This window comes from Eumetopias jubatus, unplaced genomic scaffold (genome assembly GCF_037043125.1).
Source record: "Eumetopias jubatus isolate StellerSeaLion01/CBP00866 unplaced genomic scaffold, mEumJub1_p1.0 scaffold_4, whole genome shotgun sequence".
Taxonomy (NCBI): domain Eukaryota; kingdom Metazoa; phylum Chordata; class Mammalia; order Carnivora; family Otariidae; genus Eumetopias; species Eumetopias jubatus.
Window position 1 is genome coordinate 64,001,131 of NW_028274810.1, and position 21,080 is coordinate 64,022,210.

General features: G+C 44.9%; 1 protein-coding gene across 7 annotated transcripts in view; it reads left to right on the forward strand.

Annotated features, from left to right (window-relative positions):
* YIPF1 (Yip1 domain family member 1) overlaps window positions 1-21,080 on the forward strand; it is a 40,622-nt gene that overhangs the window by 15,278 nt on the left and 4,264 nt on the right. For 5 of the 7 annotated variants that reach the window (XM_028106753.1, XM_088022420.1, XM_088022419.1 and 2 more), the window contains 4 exons: window positions 1,277-1,443; window positions 1,786-1,968; window positions 6,787-6,882; window positions 18,601-19,129. In XM_028106753.1, the coding sequence (XP_027962554.1) occupies window positions 1,277-1,443; window positions 1,786-1,968; window positions 6,787-6,870 (434 nt within the window). In that variant the 3' untranslated portion in view covers window positions 6,871-6,882; window positions 18,601-19,129. Of the gene's footprint in view, window positions 1-1,276; window positions 1,444-1,785; window positions 1,969-6,786; window positions 6,883-18,600; window positions 19,130-21,080 lie in introns of those variants that run through there. The other 2 variants (XR_003609894.2, XM_088022418.1) reach the window with 2 other exon arrangements.

The window sequence follows — 21,080 nt, forward strand, 5'->3', positions numbered from 1 at the left end:
CAGTCGCTTAACCAACTGAGCCACCCAGGCGCCCCTAAAAGGCTAATTCTTGATTGAGCATTTATTATTTATCAGTCAGTGTTCTATTTGTTTTAACTCATTTAATTCTAGTAATCTTATAAGGTATACTATGTTTATTCCCATTTTACAGATGAGGAAACTAAGGCAGGAAAGTTAAGTAATTCACTACTCAGTGTTAGTTAGCAGAGTTGGGATTAGAATCCATGAAATCCGCATGTGCGGTCTGTGCCCTTGACTATTACACAGTGTTGCCTCTCAAAAGGGCACTCAGTGTAATGCCTGACACCTAGGGGATGGCTGTAGGCATAGAGGTAATTTTCTCCCCCTTCCTTTAGTTATAAAAAAAAGAAAAAAAAAAAGGCAGTATATTAGCAGAATGACATTTGGTTTAATGAGGGAGTTCCAAATGTGAAAAAACTCCTCTAGGAGCTAAAAATGTTTTGGCCAATCATATGTCTTAACCAGAGTCTGACTACATTGCCTGGGGTGCCTTTGTGCTTGCCAAGAGCGTTAAGTGCATCACCCACTGATTTTCCTGTAGGAAGGGCTGGTGCCACGGGCTTAGCCACACTTACTGGTTGTCCACTCCAGAAGAGGGAAAACGAAGCCTCTGGAGCATGGTGCTACTGGAAGAGGAGGAAGGGACAGTAAAATGCTGAACGTTGCTCTTCTGAGGAGCTGCTATGCAGCATTTCCAGCACAGACACAGAATTACTTAGTGAAGAAAGCGAATGTGAGGAACATTTTGACCAATAGAAGGCCCTCTAAATAGCGTGCAGAGCCAGTTAATCTGTACCCAGGGCATTTTTAATAAAAATTTGTGCAAGAAATCAGCCTCAGCTCTTGTTAGACGAGGGAAAAGGGTGTGTTCTTCTAGGGGGAGAGTTGGCTTTCGCTTGGTTGAAATGCTTGGTATGTTTAAACACTTGTAGTGAGGCCCTCTGAAGTCTTTCAGTTGCATAATGCAGTTGTTTAATACTGGGAGTTGTTAGTTATTAAACAAATTATAAAAGCCGTAGGAGAAACCACTGGTCATCACCACAAAGACAGTGTTGAAGATTCATCAATTCAGGACCGGGATTGGGTGCCTGCTCTGGGACAGGTACTGTGCCAGGCATAGTAAGACACGATCCCATGATCCGGTGAAGCAGGTGGACAGGCTAGGAAATAAGCCCAGGAAGGTATGAGAAGTGCGCTGGTAGTAATTAAAGGCCTGATTACATGGGGACTACTACCTTTGTCTTATCATCCTCAGTGTCCATAGCGGCCACCATCATCTATGCCTATGCCTGGCTGGTTCCTCTCGCACTCTGGGGTTTCCTCATGTGGAGAAACAGCAAAGTTATGAACATCGTTTCCTATTCGTTTTTGGAGATTGTGTGCGTCTATGGATATTCGCTCTTCATTTATATCCCCACAGCAGTAAGTACCACACTCACGCTGAGTGACGCCCTGGGCGTCTCAAAAATTCAGCCGGCGTCATCATTTCTAGCCCAACACTGATGGGCACCTGAAAAATACCCTTTGAATTTAGAAGTTCAGCAGGAAGGGGCATAGGGAGCCAAGTACCTTTGCTGGACCTCCAGCCCTTCATTCTGAAAGCATTCATCTCAGTCTGCGTGCCGGGGTGTTTCCTCCAGGCCGAGACTGAGATGCCGCAGAGGTAGTGGGCGCCCAGCTGCCGATGGGCTCAGGGGACTTTATAGGGGCCTGGAATGACCAGATGCCGCCAATAAAGCCCTCCTCTCCCTCCTTTTCTTTCAGGTACTGTGGATTATCCCCCAGAAGGCTGTCCGTTGGATTCTAGTCATGATTGCCCTGGGGATCTCAGGCTCTGTCTTGGCAATGACATTTTGGCCAGCTGTTCGTGAGGATAACCGGCGCATCGCGTTGGCCACAATTGGCACAATTGTGTTGCTTCACACGCTGCTTTCTGTGGGCTGCTTGGTATGGTCTCACTCCTGTGATCTTCCTGTGTGCTTTATTTTTATTTATTTATTTATTTATATTTTTTAAAGATTTTATTTATTTATTTGACAGAGAGAGACACAGCGAGAGAGGGAACACAAGCAGGGGGAGTGGGAGAGGGAGAAGCAGGCTTCCCGTGGAGCAGGGAGCCCGATGCGGGGTTCGATCCCAGGACCCCGGGACCATGACCTAAGCTGAAGGCAGATGCTTAACCAACTGAGCCACCCAGGCACCCCTTCCTGTGTGCTTTAGATACAAATGCTGAAAGACCCCAAGCTGTTATTCACAATGATTCCTTTAAAACTGGCTGCATAAAATGAATATTGTTTTAAATAGACTGTCCTAAGTGAGAAGTGGTAAATTTATGAGAATTTGATGGTAATCTCTGGCTTTACCAAATTTCTGAAATTTGGTTACAATTCAGAGTCTGGCCAAAGGAAGTGGAGCTGGATGAGTGTCTATAATAGGTTGGGGTGCAGGGCTTGGTGGGGGAGTTCTGCCTTTGGATGTCTTTGCTGGTTTTCTGCACATACCTAGAAAGAGTTTTGAAATTTAAAGTTTCATAGGTGGAAAGCATGAGGATTAAGTCAAATTAGGAAAGGGGAGATATTTTTAAGGTGAGTAATGTTTAAAAGAGTTTTTGAGTTCATGTATTTGGGTGTCTTTTTAGGGAGAGCATGTCCTTTTGAGTCGGACAGGCCCAGATCGGACACCGGCTCTGTTAGTCACTGGCTGTATGAGCTTGGCCATGGTACCTAACTTCTCTGAATCTGAATGTCTTAATCTGTAACATGGGTATAGTATTTCCTGCCACATAGGGTTGTTCTGAGGATAAAATAAAATAGTACATATAAAATATTTAATGTAGAACTTGTCCCACAAATACCCATAAATTAGGTCCCTTTCCCTTGATCCTAAGGAGATATGATTTTCTATCTTCTGTGCACATTGTACACAAATATTTTGGTCCATGACCTTAACAAGGCCTGACACAGGTTTTTAAAGAACTCCAGGTCGAGGAATGTTAAGGTCACTGATGAAGGAAAGGACGTGCCCACAGGAAGATATCCATCCGTGTCACCCGTGTCCAGACCCTTGGTCAGGTTTTACAGTTGTGGGAGTAAGTATTTCTTTGGCACCATTTGATCTATAATATTTTTGTCTAGACAGCCTGGGTCATGCATAAGATCCCAATACTTGATCATTGAACGAGTCTCATAAAAAGTGCCAGGTTCTGAGACACAGAGCTGGTTTACATATACTTTCCACGTGTCTGAGCTTTAAATTCTTGAGACCTCTAGAGGACTGTTGGTTTGACTCACGGCAGAGTGACACCATTAATTTCTGGCACTTGGAGCCCCTGGGCTGATCCCTTGTAATGCTGCTGCGACCCTCCTGACCCTTCTGTCTGCTGAGGAAGAACATCCTTTCTCACTGTAACTGTCTCACTGGTGTGTCCCCATGTCTCCCTTGAATTTTCTTCCCTATACACTTAGTTGAGGCATTGATGGAGAAAAGGAGGCAGGAAGAAGTGTTGCCTTGTTCAGTTGTGTAAGGGATCGAGAGGAGCACGGCAATCAGACTTTGGAGCGGGGGCGGGGGTGGTAAGAGTATTATTAAGAACCTATTTCATTTGGTACGCATGGCAGGCTCTTTTACCTCCTATGCCTGTTCCTCCTTTTGGGATAAATGACACTGACATTGGGACTTACCTGCCCATCTTGCTGCTCAGGAACTTGCTGGAAGAGAGCAATAAGAAGGAAACAGAAAGTACTGCATGGGGCTTAGCACTGCGAGCTAGGTGAGCGCCCTCTCTCAGAAACTTGGCTTCCTCCTCTGTCACGGAGATTCATATTTTGTGGGCTTTTGTGAGGCTCGGTGAGATGGCTGTGAGAGCCCTTCATATACTGTGAAGGGTTCTTCAGATGTAAAGAAGTTACTAGAAGAGCCCTGTGTCATCTGAAGCTGCCAGGGCCCTTTCATGGGTGCCTCTTGCTGGCATCTTCCACCGTCTCTCCAGAACATCTTTCCCATTGTACACTTGGTTGGGAAGTTGGAGGAGGCAAGGAGGCAGGAGAGAAGGCCTTGCCTGGTCCACTTCCAGGGGACTCCGGGGAGCCAGGCGCACTGGATGTTGGAGCAGGGAGGGAATTGCAGGTGCAGGACCCCTTTCTTGGAGGAGAGGCACAGTTTTCTCCGCGAAGAAGGGAACTATTCCATGATCAGGTGTTTAGCCAGGGGCCCTCTGTGCCTGCGGTTTTGGTCTCCACACCAGAGCTGGCCTCCTCTGTCCTCTCCTGGAGATGTGCAGTGCAAGAGGCTGAAGCAGAGGTGAGGAGACGGGGTCTGGTCCCAGCTCCCTCACCCCTGCTTTGGATATTTCCCCTCTCTGGACCCCACCTCCTCACTTAGAAAAGGGAGCTGCAGGAGCATCTTTACTTTTGCAAGGATTGAATGTTATGTGCAACATGAACAAAACAAGCTGAACACATGCAAGGCATTATTTTTATTGCAAGGGCAAGGAGAAGACTTGGCAGTGGAGGGGCACTGGCCGACCCAGACAGCTTGGCTTCCCACTCTGCCCTGCGGAGCACAGATTGACATTTTTGCCTCAGTATTCTGAAGCGTATGCCAGCACTCTACCTGCTGAGGGCCCCTCGGTGCTCACGGCTGTGCGCTGCTGGTAGCGGGACACTCCTGGCGGGGATGACTAAGGAAGCCCAGGAGGGTGCGTCCTTGGCTGGCGGGTTTGAGATGTACAAGCCTGTGTTTGCGGGGGTTACTGCTGATAGTCGACCGCCCGTGCCCTCGCTCTGCCAGGTGACACTCCTGGCCTGACTTCTAGAAAACCTGATGGTTCATCCTGACGCCTCCACAGTGCCTATATCTAGACGGGGCGTAGGCTAGGTGCCAAATTGCAGGCCACCCCACAGAAGAGAAGAACATAGACTTTGGAGCCGGACACAGCTGGATTGAAACCCTAGCTCAGACACAAGGTTGTGTAGCCTTGGGAAAATCTCCATCTCTTTGAGCCTCCACTTGCTTATCTTTAAAATGGGGATAACATTGCCTATTATTAATGATCTAGTATGTGCCTGGTGCACAGTAGGCACTCGCCAAATGGTAACTGTGGTTGTTACTAAGTATTTGTGGCATTAATGAACTAACGAGTAATAGAATTATAGTTACCCTTAGAGGCAATTTTTTCTAATCCCTTTGTTTTACACATTAGAAAACTGAGGCTCAGAAGGGTGGAGTGACTCGTCCAAAGTTACAGTGTGAGTTACTAGCAAAGCCAAGTTTAGACCCTGGCCTCTTGGCTCATTCCGTCTGATGGGGGCCTCCTCCAGGCGCCTGGCAGAAAGGCACGGTTCCTGCACCATGGGGGGCGCTTTGTGGCTCTGTGCACACAGCATCAAGATAGCTGGAGGGGCCCAACACTGGTAGCACGGCCCCTGTCCCCTACCCCCTTAAGTTAGGGACCATTCTTTCCCCACCTCAGAAAGCAGGTGCCGGAATGGGCCCTGGGAAGAAGGCTTTAGAACTAATAGGATTGCTCTGGGAATGTGACAAGCTAGGGGGGCTCCGCAGCTAGAAACTTGGAAATGGATTGTTGAAGAGTTCACACAGAATGGGAGTGTTGGGGAAAGCTCCAGTGTGTTGTCTTGGTGCCCCCTTCTGGCTGATAGAGAGTAGAGCTGGTGAAATGGTTCTTGATTTGGCTTTTTGTCCTTTTACCTTCCTTATGCCATGACTCCCAAGGGGGAGTCACAAGTGTGCAGTGACCCCTGACTTATTAAGGGAGGGACTCCCCTTACTTTGAACAACCCAGGTATTTTCCTGGGCTAAAGTCGGATTCTCAGACTTTTAGATAGGTTGGAAGATCCTCCTTGTTTTTTCTCCCTCTTCTACCTCTTCCTGATTTTTTTTTTCTTTTTAAGACTTTATTTGTTTATTTGACAGAGAGACAGATAGTGACAGAAACAGTGAGAGAGAGCACAAGCGGGGAGGAGAGGGAGAAGCAGGCTCCCGCTGAGCAGGAAGCCCAATGTGGGGCTCAATCCCAGGACCTTGGGATCATGACCTGAGCCGAAGGCAGACGCTTAATCGACTGAGCCACCCAGGTGCCCCTACCTCCTCCTGATTTTTGACCATGAAATTGTAGATGGTAACTGGAATCACTTATCAGACCTTTGTTTTCCAAGCTGGAGAATTATGAGGTCAGGCCTGCCTGGCACTTTCTTGTTAAAGGTTCTTACCAAGAGCCACCTGGTTTAGCAACAATCTGTTGTAGCTCAGTTCCTTAAGTATGGGTTGTTTACATCGTGGGCCAGACCCTGAGTGAGACGCTGGTGGCACAGGAACAGGAAGGACACAGTCTTTGCCCTGGAGGAGAGACTGGGTGATGTGGCAATGAAGAGACTGACCCTTGGAGTCAGAAAGACCCATCTCTCCCACTCGCTAGCCATGTGCACCAGATTGAATGACAGCCTCTCTGAGCCTCCGTTTCTTATTTATCAAATGAGAATAATAACAGCAGCCTTATGGGGTTCTTATGCAGATTAAGTCCTATGGAGGAAGTGGCCAGTAAATGGTGGCTACACTTTAAAAAGTTACTCATAGTAGAGTAAGTGAGATGGACAGAAACAGAGTCGGTTGTAGTTCAGTGGGATGACAGTCGTGGCAGAGGGAAACGTAGGGGCCATGAGAGCCCAGAAATCCTATTAACTTGGAGTCTAGAACACTCGAACAGACCATTGTGTTTTAACTCCCCTCATGGGTTTCCTCTTCCTGCAGGCATACTTTTTTGATGCGCCAGAGATGGACCACCTCCCAACAACTACAGTTGCTCCAAACCAAACAGTTGCAACAGCCAAGTAGCTAAAGAGGAAAGTAAGAGATTATATTTTTATGACTTTTTTTGTGGTTTGGTACAGTAAAAAATGGGCAAGTGCATCACTTCTGAAACTGTTAGCATTAAGAATCGAGAGGGCCAGACCCTTTTGTCTTTCTGTATGATTCACTATAGCATTTGTGCACACGCATGTCTGTATCCATGTGGCCCTCCAGCCCAAGGCCTCAATTGTGAACTCTACATGGTCCTGGCTTGATAGATTTGGGAGATGTGAGCTCTTAGCTTCTTCATTAGAGGAGCTCCTTCCTGCCTTTTGGCTCCACATCCCCTTTCCTCTGCTCTCTCCTTCCTGGGAGCACAGTATGGGTTTGTTCTATTTGGTTACAGCCCTGGTGGTTTTTCTAGTTTCCCTGTGACTTCTCAACCTGGCCTCAGACCCTGAGTGTGACTTCTCTTGAATTACTCATAGGGTTCTCCAAAGCCTACAAATTCTCATGCCTGGTTTGCTCTCTGGCCTCTCAGATGATTCTACTTCAGTGGTTAGCTCAGTAGGTTAGTGTACAGGAAGAAGAGCCAATTCCTCCATGGCTCATTCCTTGCCTCCCTGTTCCAGATCGTCAGTGTACCAAGGCTGCCACCATGCTGAACTTCTTGCCATTGCTAGAACACGTATGCCTTTGCACTTGCTGTTCCAGATGTCTGAAATGGTCCCTTTCTTCCAACAGTCATCACTTACCTCGTGATCCCATTATACCTTGTAATATATATCACTGTTAATGGTGCTGGAAACACTAATTCTTCACTGTTTGTGTGTCCATCTGCATATTCATTTGTTCATTCATTGATTCATTTGTCCTCCATGGACTGGTATTCCTCTCCAGTTCAACTCAGCAACGTGAAAACAGGAAATGGGCATTACTTGCATCTTCATTGCTCACCACAAGACCTGGTGTATAGGGGGTGCTCAGTAAATGTTGGTGGAGTGGATGAATGAAGCCATGATCTCTGCACATGATCTCCCTGTGGGCTGAGAACCTTCAGTCTGTTTTGTAATCACAGGGTGACCTTCTCTCCCAGAGCAACAGGGTGTGGTGCAAAGACCAGGGCCTTTAGAGTCAAGTGGAGCCAAAATGAAATCCTGGTGCCGACACATCCTAGCAGTGTACCTGGGGCAAGGAACTTACTGTCTCTGAGCCTCAGCCAACGTAACTATGAAAGAAGAATAAGTAATGTAAAGTAACCGTGGAAATGATACCTATCAGCTCTCCCGTATTCTTTTGACTAGACGCAAGTTGTAAGTCTTACCCACACTCAGGGGGAGGGCATTACCCAAAGGCATGAATACGTGGAGTCAGGGATCATTGGAGGGCATTTTTATTTTATTTTATTTTTCAGCTTGATTAAGGTTTCCTTAACAAAGAAAATTGTAAGATACTTAAAGTATACGTTGTGATGATTTGATAGACATATGCATTGTGTGGAGGCCATTTTGCAGTCTGTCTGCCATAAGCACACAACCTAGTAATATATGTATATTTGAAGTGTTTACATATCCTGTTGTCAGTCCATATAGTAACTATTAAAGCTTAATTTTTTTATTTTTTGATGAAAAATAAATATTAATAGAAGTTCTAAAATTTTTCTTCCATTACCTCAGTGGGTTGTTTTTACAACCCACTGCCTTAGAATGAGCTTGTGGTAGCTTGTTTCCCTTATGGTTTGATTGTCTACACACTTGTAAAGCTCCTCTTGCAGATGGATTTCATTGACTGTTAGTAGAGAAGGCCCTGGGGCAAGGTGGGTCTCTCCTGAGATTGAGGTCCATGGGAAAGGGATTAAGTCTGATTGGACTTGAACTCCCCAGTGCTTGGCCTAATGCCTGCTTGGCCCAGACAGAGTGAGTGCTCAGTTTATGTTGCGTAATTGGAGGTGACCCTTTGTAAGATTCAGGCAAGAGGGGCATGTGGGCTTTTATCAGAGGTGTCTTGGCTCACAGAACCCTCATTTACTCTCTCGCTCAGTGTTTACTTAAGGCTGTTCTGTGGCCTCCATGGGCCAGGCATCAGGGACCTAGAAAATCAAATACAGTCTGCCTCAGGGAGCCTTGGTCCATGGATAAAACAGCTCAACAGAATAAACAGACTGTGTTTTTAGAGACGTGCTCTACCCAAATTGTGAATTGATGAGCATGGTGGGAGCACAGAAGCAGTGACTCATTTGGCTTGAGGGAAGGCTTCATAGAAGGGGTCTTGTTTGAGCTGGGCCCTGAAGGTTGAGCAGAAACAATCAATTACCTGTTTTTCTGAAGAGAGTAGTCAGCTTTCCATGGCATTTGGGAAGGTAAAAGTCATAGGTTGTTCATTTGGGACACAGTGATGTGATGTGGGCTCACATCCCTGAGAACAAGAAAATCTGAGCCCAGCTGGAGGACAGAGGTAGAGCCCACCCACAATGGCAACAGTTGCTTGGGTCTCTCTGGGCCGAGAATACCTGACATCAACCTGGTGAGGGGCTCTTTCAGCCTGCTCCTGTGTTAGGACTCGAGTTCCTTCCTTACATTTTGTTATGAAAGCTCCAGGCCAATGTACCAGGTGCTCTAAACCTTCAGAGAGTCAGAAGCTGGTGTTTGAGAAAAGCCTGGTCCTCAGGGCCTTTACAGACCTCCCACCCTGATTTATATAGATTTGACACCTTTGGGCTTTGCTCAGATCTATAAACTTGGGCATCAGTGTGTCCATTTGGGTGTCAAGTCTCCAAATGAGATAGTGATGAAGAGTTTCTTTGGAGCTTCCCTGGCAGAAGCATCAATTGCTTTGCCAATGAGAGGGCTGTCCAGAGCCCCAGGCTCTGCAGATTTATGAGCTGCCTGTGCCTTCTACTGTAATCTCTAGACTCCCAGCTTTCACTGAAAAAGAATGGCTTCTAATCTCACAGATAACCTTCCTCATGTAAATCTGCACATTGGAGGGCTTAGCCTGCCATGGATTACTGGGAGAACATTCACCCCTTCTCTCCCTGGAAACTCAGGATCATAGAGGAGCCTTCAATGACTTGTGATCAGGGACTACCCCTATATAAATCATCAAGATATTATAGAGAATATCTGGCTTGCTTCTTCCCTCCTTTCCTTCCTTTTTTAAAATTAACTTACCACCTGAGGGCCAGTGCCATTTATTCTCTGAGCCAAGACCCTGGGGAAGCCTGGAAACTGTACCTTGGGAGTCTTACTTCGGCTTGTGGGATGGAGCATCTGAAAGACGGCACTCATATTGGAGCTGCCTTCCCAGGGGCGGTGACAAGTGGGTCTGTCTGGAGGAGGGTGGCCAGCAGGTAATTATATTGCAGTGTGATAGGGCTTTAATAAGAGATGAGCGAAGGGCTTTAGGAGATTCCTTTGTAATTAAAAAACCCTCCTGATTTGATACACAGGGTTTATGTGCAATTATCCTTTCACTCACTCATGTTAAGAGTGTTCACTTTATAAGCTAAAGCTACAAACCCTTTTTACTACGTTTGTACACATCAATTCTTTTATTCTGAAATCAGTTTTAACTCAATGCTGTAATCCTCTTTAACAAAGCATCCAGACTATGGCTTTCCACCGTGGCTAATGCTGTTTTCCACCAGCCCCTTCTTGTCCACACCATGTCTGAGATGTCCCTGCCCAGAGCATCCAGTTTCAGTTTCTGTGCTGTTTCTCCATCAGTTTTCTTCTTGGTTCTCTGTCTTTGAAGTCAGTTGGGAGAACCTGGGTTGGAGAGTGGGTCAGCTCAGTAACTTTTTTTTTTTTAAAGATTTTATTTATTTATTTGGGAGAGAGAAAGCACAAGCAGGGGGAGCAGGAGGGGCAGAGGGAGAAGCAGACTCCCCGCCGAGCACAGAGCCCGATGCGGGACTCCATCCCAGGACCCTGGCCTCATGACCTGAGCCAAAGGCAGATGCTTAACGGACTAAGCCACCCAGGCACCCAACACAGTAACTTTTTATTCTTGCTTAAACTTATTTAGTGCAAAGTTTTTACACATAGGCAAAAGTAGAGTGAATAGTATAAAGAATCTCCATGTACCCATTGCTTACTTTGCACAGTTATCAACTCATGGCCAACTTTATTTCATCCATACCCCCATCTATTCCCCCATATTATTTTGAAGCACATCTAAGACATCCTGTTATTTGATCCATAAATATTTAAATTCTGGATCTATAAAAGACACTTTTAAAAACATAACCGTAGTACCATAGTCACATCTAAAAAAAAAAATATATCTCCTTAATACAGGCATACCTCGTTTTATTGAGCTTTGCTTATTGTGCTTCACAGATACTGTGTTTTTTACAAATTGAAGGTCTGTGGTAGCCCTGTGTTGAGCCAAGTCTTTCAGCACCATTTTCTCAAAAGCACTTGCTCACTTTGTGTCTCTGTGTCACATTTTGGTAATCCTTGCAATATTTTAAACTTTTTCATTGTTATTATGTTGGTTATGGTCATCTGTGCTCACTGATCTTTGTTGTTACTACTGTAATTATTTTGGGGCACTATGATTTGCACCCATATGAGATGGTAAATTTAATCAATAAATGTTTTATGTGTTCTTATTGCTCCACTGACTGACCATTCCCCTATCTCTCTCCCTCTCCTTGGGCTTCCCTATTAAAAACATCATAATATTGAAATTAGGCCAATTAATAGCCCAACAATGACCTTTGAGTGTTCAAATAAAAAGAGTCATGCATCTGTCACTTTAAACCAAAAGCTAGAAATGACTAAGCTTAGTGAGGAAGGCATGTCAAAAGCCAAGACGGACTGAAAGCTGGGCCTCTTGCACCAAACAACCAAGTTGTGAAAGCAGAGGAAGAGTTCTTGAAGGAAATTGAAAGAGCTACTCCAGTGAACACACGAATGATAAGAAGGTCAGACAGCCTTACTGCTGAGGTGGAGTAAGTGTGAGTGGTCTGGATAGAAGAGCAAACCAGCCACCACATCCTCTTAAACCAAAGCCTGACCCAGAGCAAGGTCCTAGCTCTCCTCTACTCTGTGAAGGCTGAGAGAGGTGAGGAGGCTGCAGAAGGAAAGTTGGAAGCAGCAGAGGTGGGTTCGTGAGGTTTAGGGAAAGAAGCTGCCTCCATAACGTGGAAGTACCAAGGTAAAGCAGCCACCGGGTGTAGACGTTGCAGCAGGTGATCCGGAAGCTCTGGCTCAGATCACTCATGACGGTGGCTACACTAAACAGATTTTCAGTGTAGATGGAACAGCCTTCTATTGGAAGATGCCATCTAGGACTTCCATAGCTAGAGAGGAGAAGTCAGTGCCTGGGCTTCAAAGCCTCAAAGGACAGGCTGACTCTCTTGTGAGGGGCTAATGCAGCTCGTGACTTTAAGTTGAATCCAGTGCTCATTTACCACTCATAAAACCCCAGGACCCTCAAGAATTATGCTGAATCTCTACTTTCTGTGCTCTGTAAATTGAGCAAGAAAGCCTGGATGATGGTACATCTGTTTACAACATAATTTACTGAATATTTTAAGACCTCTGTTGAGACCTGCTCAGAAAAAAAGATTTCTTTCAAAATATTGTTGCTCATTGACAATACATCTGGTCACCCAAGAGCTCTGATGGAAATGTACGAGATAAATGTTTCCATGCCTGCTAACACAGCATCCGTTCTATAGCCCAGGGATCAAGGAGTCATTTCAACTTTCAAATCTGACTATTAAACACATTTCCTAAGGCTGTAAGCGCCAAAAATAGTGATTCTTCTGGTGACTCTGGGCAAAGTAAATTGAAAACCTTTTGGAAAGGATTCGCCATTCTAGAAGAGCATTCGTGATTCATGACAAGAGGTCAGGATAGTAACATTAACAAGAGTTTGAAAGAAGAAACCCTCATGGGCGACTTAGAAGGGGTTCTAGACTTCAAGGGAGGAAGTGACCGCAGATGGGGTGGAAGAAGCAAAAGATCTAGAAGTGGAGCCTGCAGGGGGTACCGCGTGGCCGCCCTCTCAGGATAAAACTTGAGCGGGTGTGGAGTTGCTTCTTACGGATGAACAAAGAAGGTGGTTTCTTGAGATGAAATCTACTCCTGGTGAAGATGCCATGAAGGTGGTTGAAAGACAACAAAGGATTTGCAATATGACAGAAACTTAGTGATAAAGCAGCAGCAGCGTCTGAGAGGATTGACTCCAATTTTGAAAGAAGTTCTGCTGTGGGTAAAATGCTATCACATAGCATTGCATCCTACAGAGCAATTGTATGTGAAAATAATCAATCCATGTGGCAAACCTCATTGCGGTCTTATCAGAAATTGCTGCAGCCACTCCAGCCTTCAGCACCCACCACCCTGATCTGTCGGCAGCCATTGACATCAAGGCAGGACCTCCCCCAGTAAAAAGATTATGACTCACTGGAAGCTCAGATGATGCTTAACATTTTTTAGCAATAAAGATTTTTTAATTAAAATATGTACATTTTGGGATGCCTGGGTGGCTCAGTTGGTTAAGCATATGCCTTCGTCTCAGGTCATGATCCCAGGGTCCTGGGATCGAGTCCCCACATCAGGCTCCCTGCTCAGTGGGGAGCCTGCTTCTCCCTCTGTCCCTCCCCCCCGTTCATGCTCTCTCGCACTCTCTCTCTGACAAATAAATAAAATATTTTTTTAAAAAGTATGTACATTTTTTAGACATAATGCTATTGCACACTTAGTAGACTACAGTATAGTGTGAACATAACTTTTATATGCCCTGGCAAACCAAGAAGTTCATTTGATTCACTTTATTGTGGTATCCACTTTATCGCTGTGGTCTGGAATGTCTCCACCATCTCTCTGAGGCATCGTATATACTTCAGTGTTTGAATTTCATCTTGCAGTTTGTTGCTGTGTCTCTTTTTTTTTTTTAATTTTTTTATTGTTATGTTAATCACCATATATTACATCATTAGTTTTTGGTGCAGTGTTCCATGATTCATTGTTTGTTCATAACACCCAGTGCTCCATGCAGAACGTGCCCTCCTCAATACCCATCACCAGGCTAACCCATCCCCCTAACCCCCTCCCCTCTAGAACCCTCAGTTTGTTTTTCAGAGTCCATCATCTCTCATGGTTCGTCTCCCCCTCTGACATACTCCCCTTTTCTTCCTCTCCTGTTATCTTCTTCTTTTTCTTTTTTCTTAAAATATGTTGCGTTATTTGTTTCAGAAGTACAGAACTGTGATTCAGCAGTCTTGCACAATTCACAGCGCTCACCGTAGCACATACCCTCCCCAATGTCTATCACCCAGCCACCCCATCCCTCCCACCCCCAACCACTCCAGTAACACTCAGTTTCTTTCCTGAGATTAAGAATTCCTCATATCAGTGAGGTCATGTGATACATGTCTTTCTCTGATTGACTTATTTCACTCAGCATAACACCCTCCAGTTCCATCCACGTCGTTGCAAATGGCAAGATCTCATTCCTTTTGATGGCTGCATAATATTCCATTGTGTATATATACCACATCTTCTTTATCCATTCATCTGTCGATGGGCATCTTGGCTCTTTCCACAGTTTGGCTATGGTGGACATTGCTGCTATAAACATTGGGGTACACGTACCCCTTCGGGTCCCTACATTTGTATCTTTGTGGTAAATAGCCAGTAGTGCAATCGCTGGATCGAACGGTAGCTCTAATTTCAACTGTTTGAGGAACCTCCATACTGTTTTCCAGAGGGGTTGCACCAGCTTGCATTCCCACCAACAGTGTAGGAGGGTTCCCCTTTCTCCACATCCCCGCCAACATCTGTCGTTCCCTGACTTGTTAATTTTAGCCATTCTGACGGGTGTGAGGTGGTATCTCATTGAGGTTTTGATTTGGATTTCCCTGATGCCGAGCGATGTTGAGCACTTTTTCATGTGCCTGTTGCTGTGTCTCTTAAATGTGTTTTAAATGATAGATTCCCACTCCATTCCCCCCCCTTCCCTTTACCATGTATTTGCTTAAGAATTGTTTATCCTATAGCTTCTCGCTGTCTGGATTTTGCCGATTGTATTTCTATGGTGTTGTTGATCATGTTGCTCTGCCTTTGTTTTCTGTAAACTGGTGGTTGTATCTAAAGGGTTGATCAGATTCAGCATTGGTTGGTTGGTTGGTTTTGGCAAGACTACTTGATATGTGGTGTTAAATGCTTTCAGCCATAAACTCATGCTGTGTAATTACCTCTTACTTTTTGATATTAAAAGTAATTAAGCAATGCCTACATCTGTTAAATCATTAGGGTTTTCAAAATGGCGATATTTCAGTTCTATCTTTGCTTCTTTGTTTATTAATTAGAATACTTCTTTCATAAAAACTTCCCTTTATCTACTATTTGGCTCTCCAGTGACATAGTTTCTGTAGAAAGGCAGGATAAATGATTCTTTTCCTTTTTTTTGTTTCACCTATTTTCAAAATAGTAGTTGGTTCACTAGCACTCGACAGTAATGGCCAGTTAGTTTCAGTCCATCCCAAGTATTATGCTTACCAATACTCAAGTTGTCCCTTTGGCTAATGGGAACCTCTTCAGATTGGCTCGAGTGCTGTTGGCATGGCCCTAAGAGTCTCTGATAACTGTCTTGTTATCTGTTACAACAAAATTTTCCAGGCTTTTCCAGGCTCATTTTGAACATTTCCTGTCTCAGACCCAGACTGAATCATTTCTCGGAGTCTTGGTTCTGTTCAGTGGGGAGATAGTAATACCAGGTCACAATCTGGGTGCTAGTGGTGCTTATTGCCATTGACTTGGTTGTTGTTTACAGGCCTTTTCACTGTTCAGAGTCAGGAAATGTGTTGTGTGCTTGATTGTTGTTTTTTTTTTTAAGATTTTATTTATTGATTTGAGAGAGAGAGAGCAAGAGAGTGCACGAGTGGGGAAGCAGCAGAGGGAGAGAGGGAGAAGCAGGCTCCCCGTGGAGCAGGGAACCAGATGCGGGGCTCGATCCCAGGACCCTGGGACCATGACCTAAGCCGAAGGCAGACGCTCAGCAGATGCTCAGCCGACTGAGCCACCCAGGCGCCCCATCTTGATTAATTTTTTAAAGGAGATACATTGTGAGTTCATACTCATACTTTCAATTCTTATTTAGCACCACAGAGTTTTTTCTAAATTGCTTTTATCTTATATCTGTATCTCCTTTCCCACCTGCTGAGGATCCCACTTTTCAACAACACCAGCAGTGATAGAATTGGACCATCACATTAGTACTTAATTGTTTTATCCGGGCACTCGCAACAGTCCAATAATAACAGTAACAGCACTTCCATTAATTACTGGAAACACTGCTTTAAAACCTTTTAAGGCTTTTTTTTTTTTAAGGTTTTTAAGGTCTGGAATTCCCTTTCCTAGCTTGTCTACTTGGAAGCCCACTCTTTATTCTTCAGGACCCACTTCAGATAGCCTGTGTTTGGGGAAGTTTAGATTACTTACTCCTCTATGCTCTCCTACAGCTCTGTATGTTCCTCTATTAGGGCAAATCTCTTATTCACTGTGACATGGACTGAGAATTCCTAGAGAGTAGAGATTTAGTGACCATTATACCTGCAGCATCCAGCAGGCTTTGGGGAAAGCTTGATTTTGAACAAGTGACAGTTGATAGATACGTCACATGCACACATGCTCGGTTCATTTGCCAGGTGACCTGAGCAGTTTTTACTTGTTCATTCATTGAGGGCCTACCCTTGGCTACCATTGGCTGGGTGACTGGGGTGAACAATGGAGATAGGTCCTTACCCTCCCAGATTTTACACCCAATTTTCTATCTCAGGCATCAGACTAGAAGGCCCTGCTAAATTAAAGAGAGAATCCTAACTTGGGGAACTTCGGATTGGAACACCCCCAATCAGGCTTGGGTGCAGGGTTGCCACCACAAAGGAGGTGCAGGGCAGGCCTGGGTCACGGTGGGGCCACCTGAGGTGGGGAGCCCGAAGTGGCCAGGAATCGGGTTGCAGGTGGGGAAGAGGTGAGGGAGCTCTGGCTGATGGTGGCGTTATGGACCAAGTCTGGCATAAAGGGCAATTATCTTACTTGCCACCCTGTGGCCTAAGCCCCAGGAATTCCCCTGGGAATTACAAGCTACCTACTGAAACTTGGCAGCAGGGCAAGGGAAATTTTCTGTCTTGAATCCCTCCTCTAGTCTTGACATTAATTTGGAACAGACAGAGAGATGAGAGAAAAAGAGCATGTTTATGAAAATAAAATCTTTAGTGCCTGCCCTGTGGGCTCATTTGTCCCTACCTTTATTTAGCATTTCAGAAGCCCGAGCTAATGTTTACCATAAGGCCAAGCAGGACTTCAAGTTCTTCCAGTCCAGCAAATCACAGCATTCATGCTTCTCCAACCACTTTTCACAGATATATTGTTGGCAACATTTCCCTTTTCTAGAGCTGGGACATTGAGGTAGATACCCCTGCCTTAGCCCCACCTTCCTATTTGTGATCCTGCCCCCTGTGGTAGTAGGAAGCTTGGCACATTCTCTTAGGTTGGAGGCCATTTATTAGGAAATGGCCTCTCTGAAATTTCTTAATCCCCGCCCTGGATTTAACTATATCTCTAGCACCTTTTTCCAAATTCCCCATCTATTGCAAATCCCCAACTAGGTGTACCAACAGATGATTCAAATTCATTATGTCCAAAACTAAACTCATCTCCCCCACAACCAGGTCCTCCTTATATTTTCCTGTTTCCGTGAATGGCACTACCATCCACACTGCCTCTGACTTCACACTAGGTTAGATTCTGTATTATACTGTCTCAGAGTACCTCACATTTATAATTACATAAGTAATATGTTATGTATTTGTTTACCCTGGAGTTTCCAGTGCCAGACTGTGTAATTTCTTGAAAGTTGGGACCATGGGTGCCTTATTCATCTGAACCCAGTGCCCAGCACATCTGTTGGATGAGTCCTTAATCACTATTTGTTGGATTAATTAAGAAGTCTACCCGGTCACCCTAGAAACCTCATCATCAATGTAGAATCCTCCTTCTTACTTTCCATATCTTATCTAGCAGTACGACTTGTCTATTCTAGCCCTGAAATATTTCTCAGATCTGTCCTATTAGTACAGATGCCTGATGTTCCTGGTGTTCAGGATCCAATCATCTCACATTCAGACTGTGATAATAACTTGATAGGTTTCTCTCTCTTTTCTTTTCCTTCTTCCAGTCCATCCTATGTGTAGCCAAAGCAGTTTTCAAAAAATTATAAAACTGTGTCACTCCTCTACTTAAGAACTTTCTTTTCCTTCTTTCTTTTTCTCTTTTTTTGGCCTCCAGTTGTCTAAAAGACAAAATCTAAACTCCCTGGATTGCCAGGATTGATCCCTAATATGTTTGTCCTACCTCATATCCTGCCATTGTCCCCTGCATAACCTCGTGTTTCAACAACCACAAACAGCTCTCCAGTTCTCAAATCTTTTTATGTCCCTCCATATTTACTTTATTTCTCCTCTAGCACCTAACATAGCTGTCACAAAAAAGAGAGAGAAAGAAGGATGGGTGAAGATAACTTTGGGATCTGGCAGAGAAAAATCACTAGGTTTCCAAAGAAATAGAGGAAAACTTTTTAAAATGTCATCTCCCCTGCAATAAGTCTTCCTGGAGTTGGTAAATCAGGGCTCAAGGCTGTCTGGTATTGAAGCTATACCTCTAAACATAAACAAATTCCCTGTCCTGCAGTTTAGATCCTTTCTGAATGGGGGGGGGGCGAGTCTTTTTCTTAAAAGTTACTCTTTTTGTTTTTCAGTTCTCTTTTCTGTATTTTGGAGTGGTTCTTTTGGACATGGCATCTACTGCAGGAAAGCAGAATGACCAAGCCAGCAGGAAAACTGATGGAATGGCACCACCCTCTGGCAGCTAAAGGTGCCGCCCTGAAGTCTAATCACCTAATTTAACAAAAAATAATTAAATGTTGTTCAGTCCATGTGTCTTTCAGCTCTTCTTTCTCACCTGTCAGTTATTGTTGGAACTGTACACCGATTTGGAACAAAATACAAGGGAACGTGGTAGGTGTGCCTGCCATTTGCCTCTTGTTGTCCTGTGATGCCCTTAATACGTGGAATGGATCCATCCTAACATCTGATGACTTTCTTCTGAATTGTATACAGATGTTCCTCTGAGGTGATACTCTTCTCTCCAAATGCTTGCCATCCTAAACTGGCGAAACTGTGTGAACTTTGGTTTGGATTCATTGGGAGCCTGAACATTTGTCTGTGGTGACTTGACACTGGGCAACCGAACCTAATTGTTGCAAAATAAATACCTCATAGAATGTCTGTCTGCATTTCATGACTTTGACCTCGAGTTCCTCCTTGATGTTTTATCTTTAGCATGCTGGAAGCTGTTGTGAATCTTGATTTACTTAATGTGATAGCTGTTGGGGTGTGGGGGTTAAAATGGACATCGGAATTTTTCCTACTGTAAGTATGGAACAGAGGGTTGGAAGAACATGCTCACTTACAAACTTTTGACACAGATTTTAGAAACTTTTTTTAGGGCACTGGCCTGACTCCTGGCTAGAGTGCATTAAAAGGAGAAACCAGTGGCGCCTCAGGGATACTTTGTTATATTTTTTATTCAAAATGCGTGCCATCTGGGAGGCTGAGCTTCTGCCAGGTCAGGATTGCTGATCCCCTACTGTTTCTGTTGTCCTCTTCAGGCTGGGAATTTCCAGTGTATTTCTGAGACAGCAAGGCACACGTGGACTTAGAAGGCTGATCACACTGAAAAAGGAAGAGGCACACAAATTCAGGCTACCCTGAGCTTAAGGTCAAGTTGGCAAACCTCCCATCAAACGCAGAGTATCCTCCCCTCCATTAATTTACTTAACAAATATAGGTTGTGCACCTACTAAGTGCTGGTCAGCATTCTAGGTGGTGGGGCTGGGGCAGTGAACAGAACAGACCAGGTCCCTGATCCTGGGAATCCTCCAGTCACACAATCACTGCTGGGGGGTTGCTGGCCTCAGCCTCTCCAAGGCCGCCGTCTCCTGCTGGGACAAGTCCTTGTGTGCACACCTCTATAGCTTTCACTGCTTGGTCTGAGCTCTACCCCTGGGCCTCTGATCTAGTCTGATCTTTCTTCCCTTTGTTGACTTCAGATGTTTGAAAACAGCTGTTCTGCACCCCCTGAGTCTTCTCCAGCTCCAGCTAAGTGTTTCTTTTGTTTTCAAGGACTCTTCAGAAAACTTGGTATCTATACCTTCCAGACACCCTCTGAGCTGGTACCCTGGTGCTCTTTCGTTAATACTTAACCCCCCCTGCCCAAGGCAGTGATTCTTACACATGTGGGTCCTATGAATGCCTGGTACAGGCTGTCTGCAACCTCCCCTTCCTGTGTCTCACTAAAAGTGGCAGGATTTTTCTCCAATAAAGAAGAGAAGGATACTATGAAATGATAAATATATAAATATATATATATATAAACCTCTGCTATAGTTTCTTACAGAGCTGCTAAGAGCCTTGCTATTTCCTGGGTGATAAGAGTGTCTGGCATAGCTCCCAATTTCCTGGGTAGTGGAGCATTTTTTTTTTCCTTTTTTCTAATGAGGTGACTCTTGGGGGCCTCTGGATGGGGCTGGTCACCAGGAAGACCAAGCCATGATTAGAAGCTTGGAACTTTCAGCCCCACTCCCCATTCTTTGGAGACAGGTGAGGGACTGGAAATGGAGGTAATAATCAATCAGGCCTATATGATGAAGCCTCCATAAAAATCCCAAAAGAACAGGGTTTGGAGAGCTTCCAGGTTGGTAAATACATCCACCTGCCAGGAGGGTGGTGCATCCCCAACTCCAAGAGAAACAGAAGCTCCTGCACCTGGGACCCTTCCAGACCTTGCCCCATGTATCTCTCAACCTGGCTGTTCATTTATATCCTTTAAAACCTCATTTGTAATAAATCAGCAATAGTGAGTAAATTTTTCCTGGGTTCTGGGAACAAATTTTCAAACCCAGGGAAGGGGCCTTGGGAGCCTCTAATTTGTAGCCAAGTCGGACAGAAATCATGGATAACCTGGGGACCCACTACTTGCAATTGGCATCTGAAGCAGGGGGCAGTCTTGGGGGACTGTGCCCTTACCCTCTGGGTTCTGCTCTACCTCCAGGCAGTTAGTGTCAGAATTGCTTGGTGTGGAAGATCCACATATCTGGTTACAGAAGTGGTGTAAGTGTTAAAGTGAAGGAAAGCAATGAGTTTTTCCCAAGCACATATAAATATCCATGTTTGAGGG